This window comes from Scyliorhinus torazame, chromosome 4 (genome assembly GCF_047496885.1).
Source record: "Scyliorhinus torazame isolate Kashiwa2021f chromosome 4, sScyTor2.1, whole genome shotgun sequence".
In the NCBI taxonomy this organism is placed as follows: Eukaryota; Metazoa; Chordata; class Chondrichthyes; order Carcharhiniformes; family Scyliorhinidae; genus Scyliorhinus; species Scyliorhinus torazame.
The window spans coordinates 33,084,247-33,107,566 of NC_092710.1; the positions used below are offsets into that span (position 1 = coordinate 33,084,247).

Here is a 23,320-nt window from a genome sequence, read left to right on the forward strand (position 1 = left end):
AGTTCGCAGGTATTCTTCAAACAAGCTGAAACTATCAGAATGTTCTCTCCTGCAACTTTTGAATTCTGGTGTTCTACTTAACGATCCATGTCCATTAATCATCCCTGCACCTAGAAAATCACCAAATAAGGGAACTAATATCCTGGGCGCTTGCATATATTTTACTGGCACTATACAGTGAAGCTACGCACTGAGTATCCATTCACAGAATTCTCCACACCCACCACCTCTGCCGCTTGTTGGATAACTCCAGCAGAACACCAATTGCAAGGTCCCCTCCAAGCCAAATTGCATTTTGACTTCGAGCAGATCTCCTTTATTTCGCTATAAGTGAATAAAAATTCTGGAACATCCTGCCAAAAGATATTGTGATTATATGCACACGAAATCTACTGCAATGACTAATGGAGACGACTCACTAGTTTCGTCTCAGTGTTAATTATGAGTGGACAACAAATGTTGATGTGACTCAGCGCAGACGTCTCTTATTAAAGACTAACAATTTAAAACGTTCTAATGTATTATTATATCTGCTTCCTACCCAACTTATTTCCTTTCTTTTAGCATGGCGTAACTAGTTTTCTGCAAATATATCACCTTATGAAACCCAAGCTGCTATATACTTTGTGCTCCCAACATGACCTTTCAGATTTGCACAATTGCGCGCATAAACACGCACATCCCTTTGTTCGAGACCAAAAACATGCTTTTTGTCCCTGTGTAGCATATCGCAGATTGTTGAAAACACACTACCTACCATGGTTCACTGTTATTTGTCAATGAGCGCCATCCGCTCCCTCAGTACCTCCACCACAGAAAATGGTTCTCCTATACACTGCTCTTTTTTCTTCGACCAGCTTTCCGAGATGACTTTTATAAAGTTTGGGTAACATTAATTTATTTCCCTGAATCAGCTTTTCATTCCTTACTCATTCTGAATTTCTATGGGCGATGTGTTGTTAAGTTGCTTTCCTGAATTACTGCAGTCCATGTGGTTTCGTTGCAGCCACAGTGCTATTTGGGATGGAGATGCGGATTTTGGAACAGCAATAACGAATGAATGGCAATAAATTTCCAAGTCCGAATGAGTCCATCTTGCAAAATTGTGGTGTTCCCCGCTGCCTCCTGCCTGTCTTTGCCGTTCTGGAAGCTAGCATTCCTGGGTTTGGAAGGTGTTGTCGAAGGAACCTTGGTACGCCGTTGTTTTGCTTCTTGTAGATAATACAGTGCTCCCGCTTTTTATCTGTGATGCAGGGAGTGAAATGGTGTTGACGCCGGATGCTTTGTCCTGATTGCTGTCAGGATTCTTGAGTGTTCTTGAAATAGCACTCATCAGGAGTAGTGGAGCACATTTCTGACTTCAGACTTGCACATAGTGGTCAAGATTTAAGGAACCAGGACCTGATTAACTCGCCGCCGGACGCATGTCCTTTGAGCTGCTCTTGTGGTCAATATATTTCTATGTCAAGTTCGGTTTAGTTTCAGGTCAATGGTAACCCTCAGGGTGATGATAATCTACAGACAACACCGTGGCGCAGTGATTCGTACGGCTGCTTCACGGTACCGGGTACCAGGTTCATTCCCGACCCTGGGTTACTGTCCGTGTCGTCTTTGCACATTGTCTCCGTGTCTGCCTGTGACTCGTCCCCACAACCCAACGATGGTCAGGGTAGATGGATTGTACCTTAATTGTAAAAAAAATGATGATCATACTAGGGGATTCAATTGTGATGGTATCATTGAATATCAAGCGGCAATGACAATATTCTCGCCGGCTCGCGCTTATATGGTGCGAATATTTATTTCGATTTCTCTGCCCAAGATTAGTTTCTGATCATTTCCTACTGATTTTGGATATGGAATGCTTCAGTATCTGACAAGTCGATAATGGTTTTGCACATAGTATGATCGTCAACGAATAGCCCCAATTTTGATCTTATAATTGAAGACATTTCATAGAGGATGCAGCTGAAAATGGTTGTTTGTAGCGTTCGTTTTTCCATTGAGCAATATTTGAAATGGAACACACACCATTCTTGTTGCATTGGAAGACCTACAATTCTAGGAACGTTATTAGCGTTTGAAAACAAGTGTCACAACTGACACTCTCCAATCATTTTGCCAGCAATTTATTGCTGGAAAATTACAAGATTATTGGAACGCCCTCGGGTAGTGCACACTGAATTTTTCCTTCCTTTGCTGGATGCAAGCTTTTCCGGTCTGTATATTTACTAACTATATAAAAAAACATTTATTCCAGCATAAACATCCTATCAGTTTTCACCAGCCCATTATCGCGACCGTCTCGGCTTCGGCCGGTATTTTTCCTATTCTTACTTCGGTAATGCAGATGCAAATTCTTCATTATATTTTCTAACCTTGGCTTTTATCTCCAATATTATATCATCCACTTGATTTTCCTAATATTGCGCACTACAGATCTTAATTGCTCTTGACTATGAATATGATCGTAGACATTGGATGTGTTGTCCCTTCGGTTGAGCCTCATTGAGCCTGTTTCTTATCTTGCAGTTGTATTTTCTGCTGCAACCCGCTTGACAGGCTATTTAATGTGGCACAGACTTACTTGCTTCTTGCACGTGATATATATCATGGGTACTATTGTTGTTTCGGAATTTGTTTTCGATCCACCTCGTTATTAAATGTACTCCAATCTCTGTTCATTAACTTTACTGTTTGGTGCAATGTTCCAAACTTGCAACTAAACAATGTACATCGCAAAATTCACCCTTTTTTCTTGTACAACACCAACAATCATGCTGATTTGCAATTGCATTTCAACCTTGTGTAATCCCACTCCTAGTATGCCCATGTCAGAGTTACACCTCATTGGGGAAAACGCCAGCAGTAGCCAGAGCAGTGGCGCCATGGCTAGCTGTTTTTAATGAATGTAGTACAAAGCACAGAAGAGCAATAGATATAGGGGGCTCTACAGTCAGGGCACAGATTGACGCTTCTGTGGAATGAAAGAGTCTCCAGGGTGATATGTTCCCTCCTTAGTGATAGTATCCAGGATATCTCTGAACTGGCAGGGGGCATTCAGAAGGGGGAGGTTCAATAGCCAGAGGTCGTGGTGCATATTGGTACTAACGGCATAGGGAGGGATAGCGACGAGGTCCTGTGGCAGGCGCTCAAGGAGCTAGGTAGACAGTTAGGAGAAGGACCTCTTTGGTTGTAATCTCGGGATTACTTCCTGTGCCACGTGCTAGTGAGGCTACAAATAGGAAGGTAGTACAGTTGAACACATCGCTTAACAGCTGGTGTAAGAGGAAGGGTTTCAGATATGTGGACCATTGGGATCTCTTCCGGGGCAGGTGGGACCTGTACAAGAAGGACGAGTTGCATCTGACCTGCAGGGGCATATATATCCCGGCCACGACGCTTACTAGTGTCATATAGGAGGTTTTAAACTATTGTGGCGGGAAGTGGAAACCGTAGCAAGAAGTTAGAAGGTGAAATAACCAAGGGGGAACTAGAGAATAGAGACTCCGCGGAAGGGCAGGCAGGGAGATGTTGCAAAACATAGCGGGACTGGTGGTCTCAATTGCATTTGTTTCAGTGCGGAAATATAACAGGTAAGGCAGTTGAACCTAGAGCATGGATTAGTACTTGGAACAATAATGTTGTTGCCATTGCAGAGACTTGTTTGAGGGAGGGACAGGATTGGCATAAAAACAGTCATTAGATGTTTAAGTAGGAATAAAGGGGTTTTAAAAGGGTTGGCTGAGTTGCACTACTGGTTGAGGAGATTATCACAACTGCATTGCGGTAGGACACCTTAGGGGACTCATGCAGCGAAGGGAGAGCTCAGCAAGAGGACGGGTGTCGTCACAATATTGGGGGTTTTCTATAAGCCTCGCATTAGCCAACGGGAGGGAGAGGAGCAGACATTCAAACAGATTTTGTAAAGGTGTAAAAGCAGCAGGATTGTTGCGGTGGGTAATTTTAACTTCCCCTATATTGACTGAGACTCACTTCGTGCTAGGTGCTTGAATGGGACAGAGTTGGGAAGGAGTATCCAGGAGGGATACTTGAAACAATATGTACATAGCCCAACTTGGGAAGAGGCCGTACTGGATCTGGTATTGGAGAAAGAGCTCGGCTAGGTGGGCAAAGTTTCAGTAGGGGAGCATTCTGGGAACAATCACCATTATTCTGTAAGTTTTAACGTACTGTTTGATAAATATAAGAGCCGTCCTCGGGTGAAGGTGCTAAATTAGGAGAAGGCTAATTACGGAAATTTGACCGGAACTCAAGAATCTAGTTAGGGGATGAATGTTTGACGGAGAATAAACATCTGGCATGCGGAGGGCTTTGAAATGTCAGTTGATAAGAATTCAGGACTGGCATAGTTCTGCGACGAAGAAGAATACATATGGCAAGTTTCGGGCAGCTTTGTTAACGAGAGATATTGTGAACCCAGTCCAAAAGAAAACTGAAGCATTTGTAAGACTATAAGGCCGCCAAAAGACGAAGCCCGTGAGGAATATAAGGAAAGTAGGAAGGAACGGAAGCAAGGAGTCAGAAGGGCTAAAGGGGGTCACAATAGGTAACTGAGAAACAGCATTAAGGAAAGTCTCAAGGCTTTTACACGTCTATAAAGGGCAAGAAGTTAACTAGGGAAATGATTGGCCCACACAAAGAGACGGGAGGGGGAATATATATATAGAAGCAGAGGAAATGGGTGAGAGACTGAAAGAATGCTTTGCATCAGTATTCATCAAAGAGAAGAAGTGCTGAATGCTGAGTCTGGGGAAGGGTGTATAGGTATTCAGGATCACACTGAGATCAAAAATGAGGAGGCGTTGACAGTCATTTTAAAATTCAGATAGATAAGTCCCCACGACCTGCTAGGATCTACCTGAGAATACTGAGGGTGGCGAGGGAGGAAATTCCTGGGACCTTGAGAAAAATCTTTGTACCTGACTAGCTGCAGTTGGTGTCCCAGAGGACTGGAGTATAGCTAATGATGGTCCTTTATTTAAGATGGGCAGCAAGGATAACCCAGAAAGTTACAGTCAGGTGGGCCTTTTGTCAGTGGTAAGGAAATTATTGGAGAGGATTATTCGAGACAGAATTTATTCCCATTTGGAAGCAAATGGACGTATTAGTGAGAGGTAGCATGGTCTGCGAAGGGGACGTAGTGTCTCACTAACTTGATTCCGTTTTTCGAAGAAGTGACGAAGACGATTGTTGAAGATAGGGCAGTGGATGTTGTCGGCATGGACCTCAGTAAGGTCTTGACAAGGGTGCTCATGGCAGACCGGCACAGAAGGTGAAGTCATACGGGATCAGAGGTGAACTGGCAAGATGGATACAGAACTCGCTCAGTCGTGGAAGACAGAGGGTGGCAGTGGAAGAATGCTTTTCTGAATGGAGGGCTGTGGCTAGTGGTGTTTCACACGGATCAGTGCTGGGACCTTTGATGTTATTAATGAAAGTCGCTTAATATTACAAGTAGGCTTCAATGAAGATACTGTAAAAACAAAACGCTAGTCGCCACATTCCTGCGCCTGATCGGGAGGTCGGTACGGGAATAGAACCCCTGCTGCTGGCCTTGTTCTGCATTTCAAGCCAGCTGTTTAGCCCACTGTGCTAAACCAGCCCTAGCTTGTACTATAGATTGATTATTTTGTGGAAAATGTAACTGGCCTGATTAGTAGGTTTGCGGACAACATACAGGTTAGTGGAATTGTGGATAGTGATGGGGACTGTCAGAGAATGCAGCAGGTTATAGATCGGTTGGAGACTTGGGCGGATAGATGGCAGATGGAGCTTAATCCGGACAAATGTGAGGTAATGCGTTTTGGAAGATATAATGCAAGTGGAAAATAGACAGTAAATGGCAGAACCCTTAAGGGTATTGACAGACAGCGGGGTCTGGGTGTACAGTTGCACAGGTCACGGAAAGTCACAACGCAGGTAGCGAAAGGAGTCAAGAAGTCATGCGGCATGCTTGCCTTCAACGGCCGGGGCACTGAGTATAAAAAGTGGCGAGTCATGCTGCAGCTGTATAGAACCTTGGCGTGATCACACTTGGAATATGGCGTTCAATTCTGGTCGGCACACTACCAGGAGAATGCGGATGCTCAGGGGAAGGTACAGAATATGGTTGTTAGGATGTTTCCTTGCTTGGAGACATTAGCTATGAGGAGAGTTTGAATAACCTCCGTTTGTCCGTTCTCACTGGAACGACAGAGATTGAGCAGCGGCCTGTTAGAAGTCTACAAAATTATGAGGAGTGTGGTCAGATTGGATAGTCAGACGCTTTTTCCCAGGGTGGAAGAGTCAATTACTTGCGGACAAATGTTTGTGGTGTCAAGGAAAAAAATAGAGGAGATGGGCGAGGGAAGTTTTTTACACAGACGGTAGTGGGTGACCGGATCTTGCTGCTGGAAAAGGTGGTGGAAGCAGGTACAATAGTGAGCGCCGTCTTGACAAATATATGAATAGGGTGGGGATAAAGGGATATGGACCCTGAAAGTGTAGACGGTTTTAGGTTTGATGGCCAGCATGGTCGACGCAGGTCGGGAGGGCCGAATGACCTGTTCCAGAGCTGTACGTTTCTTTGTTCTTCCTTTGGCCTTTGTTTATGTTTTAGCGTGTTTCATTCTCACGTTTTATAATTGAAGCCTGATAATGCAATAAACGTTCTTACAAAACGCTGCATCATCAACTTGTATTTCGCTTTCGCCCCACCACCTCCCAGCGCCAGATTCAGTAAAGCCACATCTTTAATTTTACAAAAAGTGTATTGGTTGAAGAAGTTCTCCGGAATACATTTCAAAAATGATTACGTGGTCACACGTTTAATCATGACATGATTTGAATCAATATTTGAAAATAAAAGTAATCTCAATAGCACCACTGTGTTTGTTTACCTGCGCATCATTCTTCTTACCCTCCTAATTTGTGACAAAAATGTCCACGGTTCCACCTGTACAGAACTTAAGTTCGGCCAAACTTGGAATACAGCTGGACATAGCCATAGTTAGGCCACACAATGAATATTGCATACAATTCTGTTGGCCAACTACCAAAAGGGTGTGGAGGCTTCGGACAGGGTACAGATGTGCCTTGTTCGGAGGAAATTGGCTATAGAAATACAGAACATAAGAGCAGGAGGATGCTATTAAGCCCGTCGAGCCTGCTCTAATATCCATTCTGATCGTGGCTTATCATCCAACTCAATAACATAACACCACTTTTCCCCCTTATCCTTTGATTTCCTTTTCCCCACGGGCTATGTCTTCTTAAAACCATACAATATTTTGGCCTCAACTATTTCCTGCCTAACGAATTACACAGGTCGATCACTCCCTGGATGAATAAATGCCTTCCCATCTCTGACCTAAATGTTTTATCCCGTACCCTCGGTTCTGGACACACCCACCATCGGAAAATCTTAACTGCATCTACCCTCTCTAATCCTGTGAGAACTTTGTAGGCTCTCACTACGCAGTGACCAGTCTCGGGTGGCCTGCTCTCTGGTTGATTCCCCAACGTGTTGGTCCAAAAAACCATCTCGCTACAGTCCAGGAATTCCTCCTCTATGATATGGTGGGTAATTTGATTTGCCCAATCTATATGCAGTTTAAAATCATCCATAATTTCCAATGCTCCTTTGTCGCATGCATCTCTAATTTCCTGTTTAATGTCATTTTCAATATCACCCCTGGAGTCGGAGGTCTATGCACGACGCCTACTGATGTTTTTTGCCCCTTGGTGTTACTCAACTCTACGCATACATATTCCCCACTGTCAGAGCTAATATCCATCCACCGTATTTAGTTGATTTCCTCTTTAACCAACACTGCCACTCCACTGCATTTTCATTTATTTCTCTCCTTCCTAAATAATGAATACTCTTGGAGACGCTGTTCCCAACCCTGGTCCGCTTGCAGCCGTGTCTCCATGATCCCTACAATCTCATGCCCATTCACATCTATTTGCGTAATTAGTTCATCCACTTTATTGCGAATGGTATGAGAAGAGGTTGGATGTATTGGGACTGCTTTCACTGGATTGACGATGATTGAGGGGCGACCTGATAGAGGTTTACAACATTATGAGTAGCCCAGCTGCTTTTTCCCAGGATAAAAAAATCAATTTCTCGGGGACATAGATTACGTGTGCAAGGGGAAAAGTTTGGAAGACATATGCGAGACAGGTTTTTTCACCGAAGGTAGTGAGTGCCCTGAACACACTTCCGAGGGAGGCTGTGGAAGCTGACAGCACAGTAATGTTTAAGAGGCGTCTTGCAAACAGACGAATAGAATGGGAATGGAGGGATACTGAGCCTGGAAGTGCAGAGGGTTTTACTTTAGACAGATATCATGCTCTGCCCAGGCTTGGAGGACCGACGGGCCTGTTCGTTTGCTGTACTGTTCTTGGTATTCTTGATAATACCTTCAGTCGAGCGATACTTTTTGGTGCGTCGGAGCGTAGGTCCCAAATTTCCTCTTTTCGCAACACAGAACCACATGGCTTCTGAGATCCATGCTATTACCCCACCACTTTATTGGCGTCTGTAACGTGAGTGAACATCCAACCAATATTTATTGCTATATTCATCATATGTTTGGCCACTATTACCAGCATTGTCAGTGCATAATATTTCCACGTAGTTTCTTGTTGCTCGAATTGAACAATAACAATTTGTGTGTGTTAGTATACACGCATTGTGAAACTGCCTTCGTGTTTCTGATAGTTTTGCCTGTGCATCCCTTTTCCTTACTTAGTACACTGCAACAATCTGGTACCTTTACTCCATTGTTTCCTCTCTTTCACTTCTATGTGACGGTGCTATTCCCGATGCAAATTCAGTCCAAAGTTTCCCAATGGATATTAATCGTCTCCACTGTGAGTGCCTCGGTCCGAATATTATTTCGGTGCATGCCATGACTGTTTCATAAGATTGGATCCCAGTGATACAAAAATGTCGGATACCTCACTGCTGCGCCATGTCTCAAGTCTGCCATTTACTTGTGAAAGGAAAGCAATCCAGAAAATTCCAAGTCATTATTAAATCTTGTTTTTTACATTGCTAGCTAGCTCCTTAAAAAATGGCGTTGGACTTTAATATCAACGGTTTCATGATGTAGTGCACAATTACTGTGCACAATTGATTTTGCCTCACCCTTCCCCGCCACTCTCGCCCCTCAAGAATGTTTTGCGCCATCTATTTGACGATCTTCAGCCTGGTACCATGAGATAACAGTTCATGCCGTTTTCATGACGACTGAATCAGAAATGGTACTTTGTTCCAGTATGAAACTACGAGCAGAATGACTGAATTTTCGCTCTTTATTCTGCACCATCCATCATCTCCTGCTCCATCAAACGTCTCCTGTCGAGTGTTTCGTATCACGGCTGTCCCTCGCTCACTGCCATACTGTTCTAAACTACGCAATGATTGCAGTCTCCAGATCTGATTACCACCTTGAGAATTGATCACACCCCGAAGATTCTTGCACGATCAGCCGGTTTCTGCTGTTTCAGATGTCCGGCAACACATGGTCACAAAGCTTACTGTCGATGATGTGACAACTTCAGAAATCTGTCATGAGGTTATTATCATTCTATCTGAAGCACGAAAATTATTCCTCGAATTGGGATATAGTGTGCGAGAAGTGGCCGTAGATAGGAACTGTCATGTGAGAGTACCTTTAAGAAATGGGTGTTTATCAAATAGCTACAGTGATGCCAGAGTGTGGGTGGAGCTGGGTTGTCTGTCTGTTTTTACTTTCGTTTTTGAGCTGGCAGCTACTGTCTGTGTTTAGTTTCCATTTTCACAGTTGGAGCTGCATCCAGCCAAACAAGGTGCAATTTTGATCGCTCTCTGTATGAAAAGAATGTCTCCAGATCACTTGCTAATTAAAACGTGATAACTGCTCTCAGCAGAGGATTTAAATCTGCTGTCTTTGTTAAAGCGGGCATTTGCCTTATGGATGTTGCTGGGAAATATTAAAGGTTACTTAGAGATTACTGTATTCTTTGGGGGAATATTTGAGTTGATAGTTGCTAAGATGTTTACTGTGTGTTTATAAAATGCTAACTGGATCCATAGACTAAACATTGTATTGTTTGAAATGTACTTTAGAACTCTGTTGCATCACACCTGTAGAGTGGGCCCGTGTGCTCCCCATAAGCAAAATCTATTTAAAGTTGTAGGTCAGGTGAACTCCATGATATACTTTGGGGTCCATAAACCCCGGCCTGTGATAGTACTACACTCTTGGCCATTCATGCTCACGGATTCAATGGTACGTTTTCCCATATGAGACATTTTGTGTCAAGCTTGCATTGTGGTTGTTTTCATTGCACTCTCCGACACCCATGCACTTTAACCCGCCTCGGTTGGACATACTCATATTTGAGCAGTCTCTTGCTTATTGCGAGTATTCTACCTTACACACCTTGATGTGACGTCCCGACAGGCAGAATTAATTTAAAGGATTTTATTTTATTTTATTTGATTTATTGTTGTCACGTGTATTGGTATACAGTGAAAAGTATTGTTTCTTGCATGCTGTACAAACAATGCATACCGTACATAAGGAAGGAAGGAGATACTGCAGAATATAATGTTACAGTTATAGCAAGGTGTAGAGTAAAGATCAACTTAATACGAGGTAGGTCCATTCAAAAGTCTGATGGCAGTAGGGATGAAGCTGTTCTTGAGTCGGTTGGTACGTGACCTCAAACTTTGGTATCTTTTTCCTGACGAAAGGTGGTGGAAGAGAATATGTCAGGGGTGCGTGGGGTCCTTAATTATGCTGGCTGCCTTTCTGAGGCAGCGGGAATTACAGATAGAGTCAATGGATGGGAGGCTGGTTTGCGTGATTGACTGGGCTACATTCACGACCTTTTGTAGTTTCCTGCGGTCTTGGCGCGAGGAGGCTCCACACCAAGCTGTGATACAACCAGAAAGAATGCTTTCTATGGTGCATCTGTAGATGTTGGTGAGGGTCGTAGCTGACATGCCAAATTTCCTCAGTCTTGTGAGAAAGTACAGTCGTTGGTGGGCTTTCTTCACTATAGTGTCGGCATGGGGGGAGCAAGACAGGCTGTTGGTGATCTGTACACCTAAACACTTGAAGCTCTCGAAACTTTCTACTTCGTTCCCATTGATTTAGACAGGGGCATGTTCTGCACTACACTTCCCAAAGTCGATGATAATCTCCTTCGTTTTGTTGACATTGAGGGAGAGATTATTGTCGTCGCATCAGTTCACCAAATTCTCTATCTCATTCATATACTCTGTCTCATCATTGTTTGAAATCCGACCCACTAAGGTGGTTTCATCAGCAAATTTGAAGATCGAGTTGGAGGGGAATTTGGCCACACAGTCATAAGTGTATAAGGAGTATAGTAGGGGGCTGAGGACACAGCCTTGTGGGGCACCGGTGTTGAGGATGATCGTGGAGGAGGTGTTGTTGCCTATCTTTATTGACTGTGGTCTGTGGGTTAGAAAGATCAGGATCCAGTCGCAGAGGGAGGAGCCGAGGCCAAGGCCACGGAGTTTGGAGATGAGTTTTGTCGGAATGATGGTGTTGACTGCTGAGCTGTAGTCGATAAATAAGAGTCTGACATAGGTGTCTTTGTTATCTAGGTGTTCCAGGGTAGAGTGCAGGGCCAGTGAGATGGCATCTACTGTGAACCTGTTGTGGCGGTCGGCAAACTGTCGTGGATCAAGGCAATCTGGGAGGCTGGAGTTGATTTGTGCCACGACTAACCTTTAGAAGCACTTCATGATGATGGTTGCCAGAGCCACTGGGTGATAGTCATTAAGGCACACTGCTTGACATTTTTTTTGGTACAGGGATGATGGTCGTCTTCTTGGAGCAGATAGGGACCTCAGATTGTTGTAGAGAGAGGTTGAAGATGTCGGCGAATACCCCCGCTAGCTGATCCACGCAAGACCTGAGTACTCGTCCGGGTACCCCTTCCTGGCCAATGGCTTTCCGTGGGTTGATCTTCGAGAAGGTTGCTGTGACGTCTGCAGTGGTGATCTCAGATACAGGTTCATCCACGGCTTCTGGGGTGGAGGGCTCGCTCTTCTGACATCTTGCTCAAAGCGGCCATAGAATGCGTTGAGCTCATCAGGGAGGTGTGCGTTGGAGCCGACAATTTTGCACACCTTCATCTTGTAGCATGTTATGTCTTGCAGACCTTGCCATCGATGGCGGGGATTCATGTGGCTAGCCTGGGACTCGAGCTTTGTCCAGTACTGTCTTTTGGCCTCTTTGGTGGATGTCTTTCGATCTGATCTGGCTTTCTTGCAGTGGTCAGGGTCGCCTGACTTGAACGCCTCAGACCTAGACTTCAGTAAGCAGTGGGTATCACTGTTCATCCAGTGTTTCTAGTTGTGAAACTCGCGGATTTGCTTCTTTGGCACACAGTCTTCTACACACTTAATAATGAAGTCAGTTGCTGTAGTGGCGTACACGTTCAGGCTACTCACAGAGTTTTAAATACTGACCAGTCCACTGACTCTAAGCAGTCCCGTAGGAGATCATCCGATTCCTCAGAGCAACAATGCACAACTTTCTTCGACGGATTCTCCCACTTCAGATTTTGCTTATCAGCAGGAGCACAGCCTTGTGGTTAGATTTGCCAAAAGTTGGGCGGGCGATAGAGCGGTAGGCATGTTTGATATTTATGTAGCAGTGGTCCAGGGTGTTTGGGCCTCTGGTGGAGCAGGTGACGTGTTGGTGGTAACTTGGTAGTATGCTCTTGAGCTTTATCTGATTGACGTCCCCAGCTACAATGAACAAGTCCTCGGGATGTTTAGTTTCAAGGCTATTTGTGGTGTTGAATATTCCGGCCATTGCGATTTTCACATTCGCATGGGGTGGGATGTAAACGGCCGTCAGGATAACGGAGCTGAACTCCCGCGGAAGGTAGAAGTGATGGCATTTTAGCGTGAGGTAATCCACGTCCGGTGAGCAGAAACTCGCCAGTGTTGCTGCATCTCGGCACCCGGAGGTGTTGATTAGGGGGGAGACCCCACCTCCCCTTATCTTGCCTGAGGCCGCCCTATGGTCGATTCGGTGGATTGTGAAGCCCTCTGGTTGTAGGGCACAGTCCGCTGAAGCAGGAGTGAGCCATGTCTCCGTGAAGCAGAGCACACAGCAGTCCCTTAGTTCTCTTTGAAAAGTGAGTCTGGCTTTAAGTTCGTCTAGCTTGTTTTCTAGAGATTGGACATTAGCTAGGAGTAAGCTAGGCAGAGGGGCTTTGGGGCCGCGTTGTTTCACTCTCACCTGCAGGCCTGCACGTTTTCCATGTTTCCTGGAGTGACTGCTTCTTGTCGAACCTAGGCCACGGTGAGAGTATGCAGTGTTAAGGGAATAGTTGAATTCAGTGAGGTCCCACGCCTGGGGATCCCATGACAGCGGCTGCCAGAGACCAGGAAAACGTGTGGTCGGTGTGTGGATGAAGGATTTGTTACCTTGCTTGCTGTTCCTGCGTCGGTAGGTGGGTCTGCGCGGTCGAGCGTTCCGGGGTGCTGTCAGGCTGCGGTTCGTCTTCACAGGTCAGTGGATGTCCAGGCCACGCTCCGGCGTGGATGGGGTGAAGGTCGGTAAGAGGATGACATCTCTGGGATCGCGGTTACGGGTGAGGCGATGGCTGGGTCCGTGTGTTGGCATCCGCAGCGTCCTTTCCAGATCGCGGTCTTCCTTCAGAGGACGGAGGATCTCGAGACCTGGAAGTCAATTTAAAAGAGCAGTATTAGTGATTGTTAGGCTGCGGGTGTGAGTTTTAGGAGTGTGGGGCGAATGTAGAGGGGAGATGGAAGGAGGGCTTGGGGCCTGCGGGAGGTTGAAGCTCTCCGTGTCAGAGGGGTTGGGAGCTTGGGGTGGGGAGGGGGGCGGCGGAGGTCTGCAGCTGCTGCGATGCTGGTCTGGTCGTTGGAGAGCACCAGAGTGGAGGTCTCCGCTTCTGTGGTGTTTTACAGTCTCTGGAAGCTTGTAGAGTGAAGGGCCTGGCTTCTTGGGCATTTTCCTGGTCTCTGGCAGCCGCTGCCGTGGGATTCCCAAGCCTGGGACTGCAGATCCGGCAGCTGCTCACACGTGGTCGGCTGCTCCAAGTCAATTTCAGATCGTCAGTTTCAGATGTCTTCAGAGTCCTAAAGTCTGTGAGTAATTGAATAAGAAAATTTTTAGAGAGTTTAAAAGAGTTAGAATGAAGTTTTAGAAGCGTAGAACGAGAGTAAAAGACATAATTAGAGGGTATTCTGGGCACAGCTTGCAAAACGATGCCTCGCTCCGGCGCCATCTTGAATCCAAAACAAGGAACAACACTTTACAGCTAGTTATTATCTAAGAAGCAATTTTGTTATCTTCTGAGAAAATTGACTGGGAACCTCGAATGTACCATTCATTTGTAATAATGTCTCTAGATGTGTTCTATGTGAATCGTCATAATGACTTTTGACATTTTACGTTACCCCAAATTAACTTCCATTTATTAAAGTAAGCTTCATATTTGTTTTGCCAATTTATATTTCTTGGGTTCCAACTTGAACCATGGTACGAGTTTCGAGAGGAAAGTAAGAACTCACAATATGGCCTATCAATTACCAACGATTATCCTTGGTTATAACTCCTCACTATTATTAAAACTTTGGCAGCTCTGTCCCCCCCCCCCCCCCCGCCCCCCACTTTGATTCACCTCCCCGTCTTTCTCCTGACAGTTCTCGTATTTGCTCACCCATTCGGACATCACCCTGTTTTGAACAAGAGCCAATCAGCAACAACCCCTAACAGATTTCATTTGCACCTCTAACCGAATTCCCCGAGTTAATGTATTATACCTCAGCTACTTAAACTTATGCGTTTTTTACTAGAATATTAAACAAAAAATGCATGTTGTTATACTATTTGACATTCTTTATTCAAGAGACGTATGCATCGCTGGCAAGGCCAGAATTTGGTTGCCATCCCTAATTTCATTTGTAACGAAGGGATTTTTGAAATCAACCATGTTACTGTGGAAGGGGAAGCCCCTAGATTTCAATCTCTAAAGTGCATCAGTGAAGTCGATGGGCGTTTTCAAGACATCTGATGGAAATTTCATGATATCCATTACTGAAGCTAGCTTAATAATGCAGAATCATGACATTCAATCTAATTCCGGCAAGCTGCTGTGATGAGATTTGAACGCTTATCCCCAGCGAACGAGGTTGGGTTTCTGGATTACTCCATGTGTCATTTCAAATAAATCGCAATCACTCCCTAGTCCACCGCCCGCCCGCCCCCTCACCCCCACCCCAACACCATCAAAACGCATTTAATGAACTGATAACTACGGTGTTAAGCTGAATATTTTCAACTAGAACTGTTAGGTATGGATTCCCATGTGCGGTTTCAAATCAGTAAATATTTTCTTTCAGTGCAATTTTGCAGAAAGTTACTATAAAAAGTGAGGACGGTGGTGGGAAAGGGGGAGGGAAGTGATCGAATATTGGTTTAAGTACAATTGTTACAGCTGTCTGCATCATTTATCTGTCCAATATAGTTTTTCAGAATCATCTGATTCACATCGTGTGATGTATCCCGTCGACCAATATCAGGTTAATTATTTAATGTGAGAAATGACAGGTACTATATTGGCTTACAGGCGAGCAATGGGCCTACAGTTATACATGCTACTTACCTCCGAAGATTCTCTGGTTATGCATTACTCCATGTTAAGAACATGAGAACTCGGAGCAGGATTGGGCAATTCAGCTGCATCGATCTGCTCGACCATTCAATACGACCATGGATAATCTCATCCCGGCATCAAATCTACTTCCCTGCCCCTTCTCAACTGATTATTATTTAAACATTTGTCTATCTCCTCCTCAGATTTACTCAATGTCCCGGAATCCGCCGCAATCTATGTTACTGAATTCGACGGTTTAAAAATCAATTGACAGAAGTAATTTCTGCTCTTTCTCCATTAAGAAAGCAAGGTGCCTTCCAATTTTCCAGACCAAAAACGTTGATTATGTTTATTTATGATTAGACTGAATGAAAATAGAATCGGAGATGTGGGAGCGATACGGCTGTCTGATGTTCTGAAGAAAAAGGATTGTAAGATACAAATATTGGAGTGAGTAGTTGTTCCTTTTTAGTATTCGATAGCGGATCGAGAGTGAGGAATCTGTAAGATTTATTTAACAACACCACAGTAAGAATTAATAAGAATCAGTTTTAATTACGAGTGTGATGGCAAATATTTAGACACAAAACAAAATGAATTATGCGCGTGTGCAGGTTAGCCCTGCGGCTTTTGAATTTCGAAGGAATTAATTGGTAAAAATATGTAATTTGTAGGAGGCCCGTCGTTCATACAATGACAGAATATATTTTTCTTCACAACAGGTTGAAATCTAACAGTCTTACAGATGATTGCGTGGAACATCTGGTCGATGCTCTCAGAGTAAATCGTTCATTGATGCAACTGGACCTGAGTAACGATGGCCCGAATGGCGAGCAGGCTAACAAGCTGACTGACATATCTATTCCTGCCTTGAAGCAACTCAGTCGGAATGACGTGAATCTGAAAGAACTTCGGTGAGTATGCATTAACCATTTGTTAATTCAATGCTGACAAAAGTAAGTGTCGTCATGTTAACTAATCATACCATCATTTTGATTGGAAAGTTTATTATTTTGTGGTGATTTGGTTCACACGAACGGATCCATCGGGGCAATGTTGCTCAACTGATCATTAACTTTCCAAACACGTAACATACAATGCTACCAAAAATTGGAATAATTTAAATGAGAAAGCAGATTGCTCAAAACAAAAGAAAAATATAAAACCTGTCCAACTCATGTTCCTCGAAATTGGAAAAAACTGTCCTTTACGGAAGTAACTTTGTCCTCGTGACAACGTCGCGACTACATGTGGTTCGAAACTGATCGTTATATATTTGAATCTCAATTCAACTTGTTGATCGAGACACCATCAAGTCAAATGACACACAACAACTTTCTTGCTTCAAATCAAATCACCACTTTATCAATCAATTTGAACGTCCAATGCTACTATGACAAGAATAATGTATTTTCACACTGTATAGATAGATAACAGAAAACACCACTGATAACATGCTTCAAGAGTAATGTACGTCTTCAAGAATGAAACAGACAGATGATACCTTTCTAGTAAACCTGAGTGGAGGGATCACCACCCAACCACGTTGATGGGGCGTGAACAAGGTTCGGATTCAAGCTTTGCCTTTCTCCTAGCCTCAAGCTCGGCATCTTCCTTGTTCTGCCTTGTTTGTTCCCGTAACGTCGCAGGGTTGTCGCTCATTCCGACTTCTCCATGGCCTTTCTTCTACTTTTCTGTGTTTCATGAGTCTAACTGTCCACCTGCACTTCTGCACGTAGCTGTATATCACATCCACTTGTGACTTTGTCAAATAAAGATTTGTACATATCTGCGTTTGTCAAGTTCCAACTATCTATTCACCGTTTCATCTGCGAAGTGGCAATCTTTCATCTATGACCTTAATATGGTTTACCACACTAGGTTTTGTCGTTGGACACATCTGCTATTTTTCATTATATTGTGTACTTTTTGTTTTGGCTTGAGTCTGAACATCTCTTTACTTAATCAAATTTCCAATCTTGAATTATGGTCTGGCGACAAACTGAATTGACCTGGCCAAGCATTTTGTTCCCTCAACATCCAAAAGGCAAACTGACAGGTGAAACGTCAAAAGGCACAGCACATTCCTCTTTGTTTACGTCAGAGCAACTGTACCACAATTGATATCATTATCTAAAATGGTCATCAAGGCAATCCTCACTGATCTCCATGCTGTTCGAGAAGCAAATGACAGCCATCTCAGGAAACATATCTTGCAGTTAATGTACAAACGTCCTCCGTTTTAATTGGGTGTTATGCCCCCTGCCGTATGCACTCCAGACCAAACATAAATGATTGGAGAGCAATAACAGTAGCGTGGCAAATGGTAAAAATTGGTTCTGGACACCAGGAAATCTCCCGTTACCAGGTTAGACACCAGAGACGAAAGGTTCTGCTGATTACCAGCTCTGGAACGTCTTCATGCGATTTAAAAACAAAATGTTTCCTCCGATTTGGGAGCCACTGACAATGCCAGAATTTGTTGTCCATTTCTGATTGCCCTTAAATAGAAGTGCATTGTCGGACTTTTCTGAGGGCACTTAAGAGTGAACCACTGTACTGAAGATTGGATGTCACGTAAAGGCGAAATTAGGTAAGGAGACAGATTTCCTTCTCTTACAGACCTCAGCGAACTATGTGGATTTTTACCAAAAACGCCTTTAGTTTTCTCGTCAACGTGAAAGAGATCCTTTCAATTCCAGATTTACTAATTGAATTTAAGGTGCAACATCGTGAAATTTGAGGCCACGCTCCCAAAGCATTATGCTGGGCTTCTAGACAACTCGTCGAATAACCTAACCACTCCACTACTGCCTCCAATTACATATTGTTCGTTCTCCAGCCTGTTTAACAACTCTTGGAACGAGATTTCTCGCATGAAATCACAGACATTCTTCTGAGCAGGAGACGTCCATGTCGGACATGACCGTAGTGAAGGAGCAGCGCCACTGGCTTAATTCTGAAGGTCATATTTCCCAGTCTGACGTTTAACAAGTGGACAGGAAGCAACAAAATATGAAAAATGAATAACCTAGTGCTTATTAATCTATCTGTGGAAGTTGCATGCTCCCATGACACACTTTGTTTTTAGAAGTGACCAGCTGGAACAGCTTGTCCACGCCTTATGGAACCTTTTGTTTGCACTGTGTGTTAGTCTCAACGTACAATAAGGGAAGAATTCAGAGCAGATCTAGCAGTTCAAAACATGGAAGTCTTCAGATGCTGTCGGCTCTCAGCTGCAGCTGAAAATCACTGAACCACAATCGGAGGGTCTCATCACAAAGATATTAATGTGTTTTTTTACAGGAACGATGGCGGGGAGTCACATGGTTTTCACTTAATTTGTCTAGGTGGGTATAGATAAAGAATATATCTTCTTATCCTAAGGCAAAAATCCCTAAGGTTTTCGCCATATATTCCCAAGTTTATTGGAAAGTAGGGAAGATATATCTAACACGTAAAAAACTCGCTTTTCGACATTTACAGAACGCCTGTAGATCAGACTCATGTGTTGTAAAAGCTACCTGTACATGAAAATAACGAACGTAGTACGAACTAATCAAGATTTTGAAAATTATGTAAATCGTTGATAGGATGGAAACAGATACAATACGTCGCATTTCCAGGATAGATTTTCTATTGTCATCAGAATAATAAGCAAGACACCCAGAAATGAATATAGAATGTGAAATCGGCCCATAAAAAGTCTGTATACTGCCAATCATCTCGTCTTGCATTATTCTGTGGAGATACACAAAACCGCGAAATCTAAAGCGAACCACAATTTATAATGCGAGAGAAAGGATTGGCTGGGAACTATTCTGATTTGTAGAGGCATTGTGTGGAGAATGATCAAGGAAACAGTTAGCTGCCAAGCTATTTTTCTCAATTCAATCTCGGTAGGTCGGCTAATTGCTGAAGGTGTTGCCGAAGGAAGTGAACATGGCAAAGGGTGCACTCCAAATATTGATTTTGTTGAAATCTGTGCATTGCCTGGACATCTTTGTTCACACTGGCAATCATAATTTAAACCAGCACAGATTCAAACAATTATGTCCCGTCCAAATAAGTGCAAATTTCGATGTCATCCTTAAATCGTGCATTCGTGCGTAAGATTCCATATTCAAACGAAAACATGGATACTTCATTACGACCGAGATGCAGAACCTGTTTGCTCTTCGCAAAGGTGAAACCGTCTGTCGCCATGTATGTGGAACATCTGAACAGAACCAGTTGTTGCAAATAAAATAACCATTGGGCCAGTTCACCTTGTGAAAACCCAGTCACAGATAATGTAGTAATTAAAACGGAGTAGGTTGCAGTGTTTCTCGCAGTCCGTGTGTACGTGGAGACATAAAACCGTGAGGATCGAACATATTATATCCAGAAGAAGTGAGTTGGTTTCTTTTTGAAGGGTCGCAAACTTTTTTGTAACTTATGTTCGAGCAAGGCTGTGCTGCTATAGTGCGCGGCAGTTCCACTGACTACATATGTTGTTCCACCATAAGTACGGGTGAGTTTTTTGACATCCTCATGCTTATGTAATATGGCAGTTACAGAGAAGTTGCGGATTTGCAACTCGGAAAGTCGAGGCTGAGCTTCACTTTTCACAGTATACATCGGACGAATGCATGACTGGCTATTTAATTCAGAAAATCAACAGAATAGCTCAGATTACACTGGATAGCTGACGTCTCTCGAAAAACACATCAATAGATTGAATGTAACTATGTAACTATGTAATTGGGACATGAATGTTATCCCCATCTAAACGGAAGTTAACGTGGAAGCCAAAATGTCGCTTTACCATCACATAAATGAATAATGTGGCAGATGATTAACAGTGCTGGCGTGATACGTGTTATGCTAGACATTCCAAGGACGGTTCCATCCTCTCAAACAGCACATTCATTCGGCCGTTTGCAAAAGGCAAACTACTGATTGTATTTAGACTGCCCTGCTTACGCAAATCATAAGATAGTGCCCAAAATGAGACGGGATTCCTTGATCTGACATCACACGTAAAATATCCCTATTGTTCTAAAATTACACTGACATAGAATTTAATTCTATTCGTTCAGCTTCCGGTGTGCGTGCTATAAGTAACATGCATTTGGGAACAGTGCCCTGCACTTTCAAAGAGAAAAGAATTTCGAGGGATTGCGCCTTTGTCAATTAAAGAGAGGCTCGGTGGCAACCATTGAGTGAGTCATTCACAAAGGTTGTTACGAATTACGTTTGACTTGCCTGATTTCAATTTGAACTTGGTTTGCCACATAACTGTTCCATGGCATCACGACGATAAATCGTAATCATCTTGCATAAGAAACAGCTTCGTCTTCACAAATTGTTAGTTCCTTTTTATATTATATTCTTGCAAATTTGGCCTAATGAGCTCAAGAGGAAATTTTAAAACAACATTTTGTTGCGAAATTGAATGTGTGTGTATGTCCTTCGCCAACACCTTCCAAACCAACTACTCTATGTTAAAACCCTACTGCTGTCAAATGCGACATTGTCCCACATCCACGAAGGGCATTTATTTGGATAATTGGTTCATAGTGGTGGATATATTCAATTTGGTGTACTGTGAGTGAAGATATGCAAAACAGTGAGGAATCATCCAGTCGTTGTGTGATCAATTGATAAAGCATATTTGTCAACGTTACCGAGAAACAAGAAGGACAATTCTATATTACAGCACTTAATTAAATCGATGACTGTATACACAGAGTATTACATGAAGTCACCCCTTGAATCCCAATTGCCTACGTTTCCTGAACTCTGAGGAGCACGTTTGTTCCAAACAACATGCAATATTACATAACTCCATGAGCTCAGTCGAGTAGATAGTTATTACGCACAGGTTATCTAACCACGTTTGGTAAAATTTCAGAGGAGGCTTTTTCATCTTTTACGACTTCTGGATATGAACTGAATGCCCACTGAGCTTGATTCCGCAGTAAGTTGTCGTTTGGATTTTAGTTGTTACTATGCCCTTTCCCCGGTTATTGTTGTGGCTATAAATGTACCCTATTCTTTTGATATTACCCGCCATGCGGACAAGGCTTCGGGTTCATTTGTCAACGTCCTTATCTCTCCACTTGCGGTTATCTCTTCTATATCCGATTGGTTTCTCCAAATCACATAGGTAAACATTTGCTTTCCTCACAGGTATGCTAATCTACATGTCAAAATTCCTTCGGACAGCTGCCCTTATCCACTCCCCTTTCTACCTTAGTTTGTTCCAACTTTATTCTGTGCTGTTAAGGACAAGGGCAGCAAATGCCTGGGAACATCATCGTCGTCGGTATGCACCCTAAATCACAAACCATCATAACATTGAATGTATCGCTGTTCGTTCACGGAGGCAACATCAAAATCTATGAACAACAGTGTTGGTGATATTTCAAGAAGTTTGATGCAGTGCTTGAGAAGACTGCTTACCGCCATCTTCTCAACACCACAGATCTTGGAATTCACGACACCATATGGACGGCAGTTGTTCAGGAAAAGGTTTATATTCGACCAGCAAAAAACCTGTCTTGTCAGCTTCGTCCGTCTCCTGTATGCGAAGTGTAATACACAGTGGGCTTTGACTAATCGTGGTGAATAGAACATTGTTACAATGGAATAAATGGTAGAATAGACTCGTTCAAGATTCACGATTGAAGGTGATACCATTTTTATTCCAGGTGGATGCACAATCAATTTTCGACAGATGGAAAGAGGAGTCTTAATTCGCTGTATCCAACGGATGTTTAGACTATAATTACAAAATGAATGACTTTTAATGTGTTTTAAGAAAATGCTTTAATTTTATTTTGTTGATATTAGTAGAATCAGAAGATTTGCTGAACTAATTGTTGGGATGTGCTATAGGGGAATAAATACAGGTTCAGAGGCGTATTACACGTAACGTCCACACATTTACTTTCTTGATTAAACGTGTATAGATCCGAATACATTCGTGAAATGCGGAACAGTATTTCATCTGCAATTGAATAAAGTAAATGCGACTTCGTTATTAAAATCATGCTTTCGCTATTTGGTGTTCAGTCTCCTTCATATTCGGCAATTAAGAGTGCAGAATTGCCGAAATTCTGTTTAATGAACATAACATTGAAGGTATAAAACGTGGACATGTTTTATAATGCGGAAACAGAAACTCGGAGCAAATCTGGGTCATTTGGCCCAGCGAGCCGGTTCCACGTGAAATTAGATCAGGCTGACCATCCATTTCAGTAACAGGTTCCCACTTTGTCCAAAAATTCTTTGGTCCCTTTAGCCGAAAGTCCATAACTAACTCCGTCAGGTAAGCATAAAATCTTTTGAATTTAACTGTTTCATATCGTAGCGAAATACACAGACGTACCAATATCTGGGTGAATACATTGCTCTTTCACGCAGTCCTAATATGTTCACCGCTAATCCTTAGAATACTGTTCGGGACACCCCCACCAGCGGGAACATTTTGTGTCTACCCTGCCTAGTTCAGTTAGAACTTTATAGGTTTCTGTGAGATAATTACGTAATTATTTTGAACTTGAGCAAATAAAATCCTAACCGACGTAATCTGCTTTCTCACGTCAGTCCCACTATCCCGGAAATCCGTCTGGTAAACATTCTCTGCACTAGCTCCATTGCA

At 43.2% G+C, this 23,320-nt stretch overlaps 1 protein-coding gene across 5 annotated transcripts in view; it reads left to right on the forward strand.

Annotated features, from left to right (window-relative positions):
• The window catches only part of LOC140410175 (NACHT, LRR and PYD domains-containing protein 12-like), a 127,547-nt gene extending 104,828 nt beyond the window's left edge, over positions 1–22,719 (forward strand). For 4 of the 5 annotated variants that reach the window (XM_072498157.1, XM_072498158.1, XM_072498159.1 and 1 more), the window contains 3 exons: positions 16,036–16,122; positions 16,395–16,586; positions 22,368–22,719. In XM_072498157.1, the coding sequence (XP_072354258.1) occupies positions 16,036–16,122; positions 16,395–16,586; positions 22,368–22,437 (349 nt within the window). In that variant the 3' untranslated portion in view covers positions 22,438–22,719. The other variant, XM_072498156.1, reaches the window with a different exon arrangement.
• The last annotated feature ends 601 nt before the right edge of the window (positions 22,720–23,320 follow it).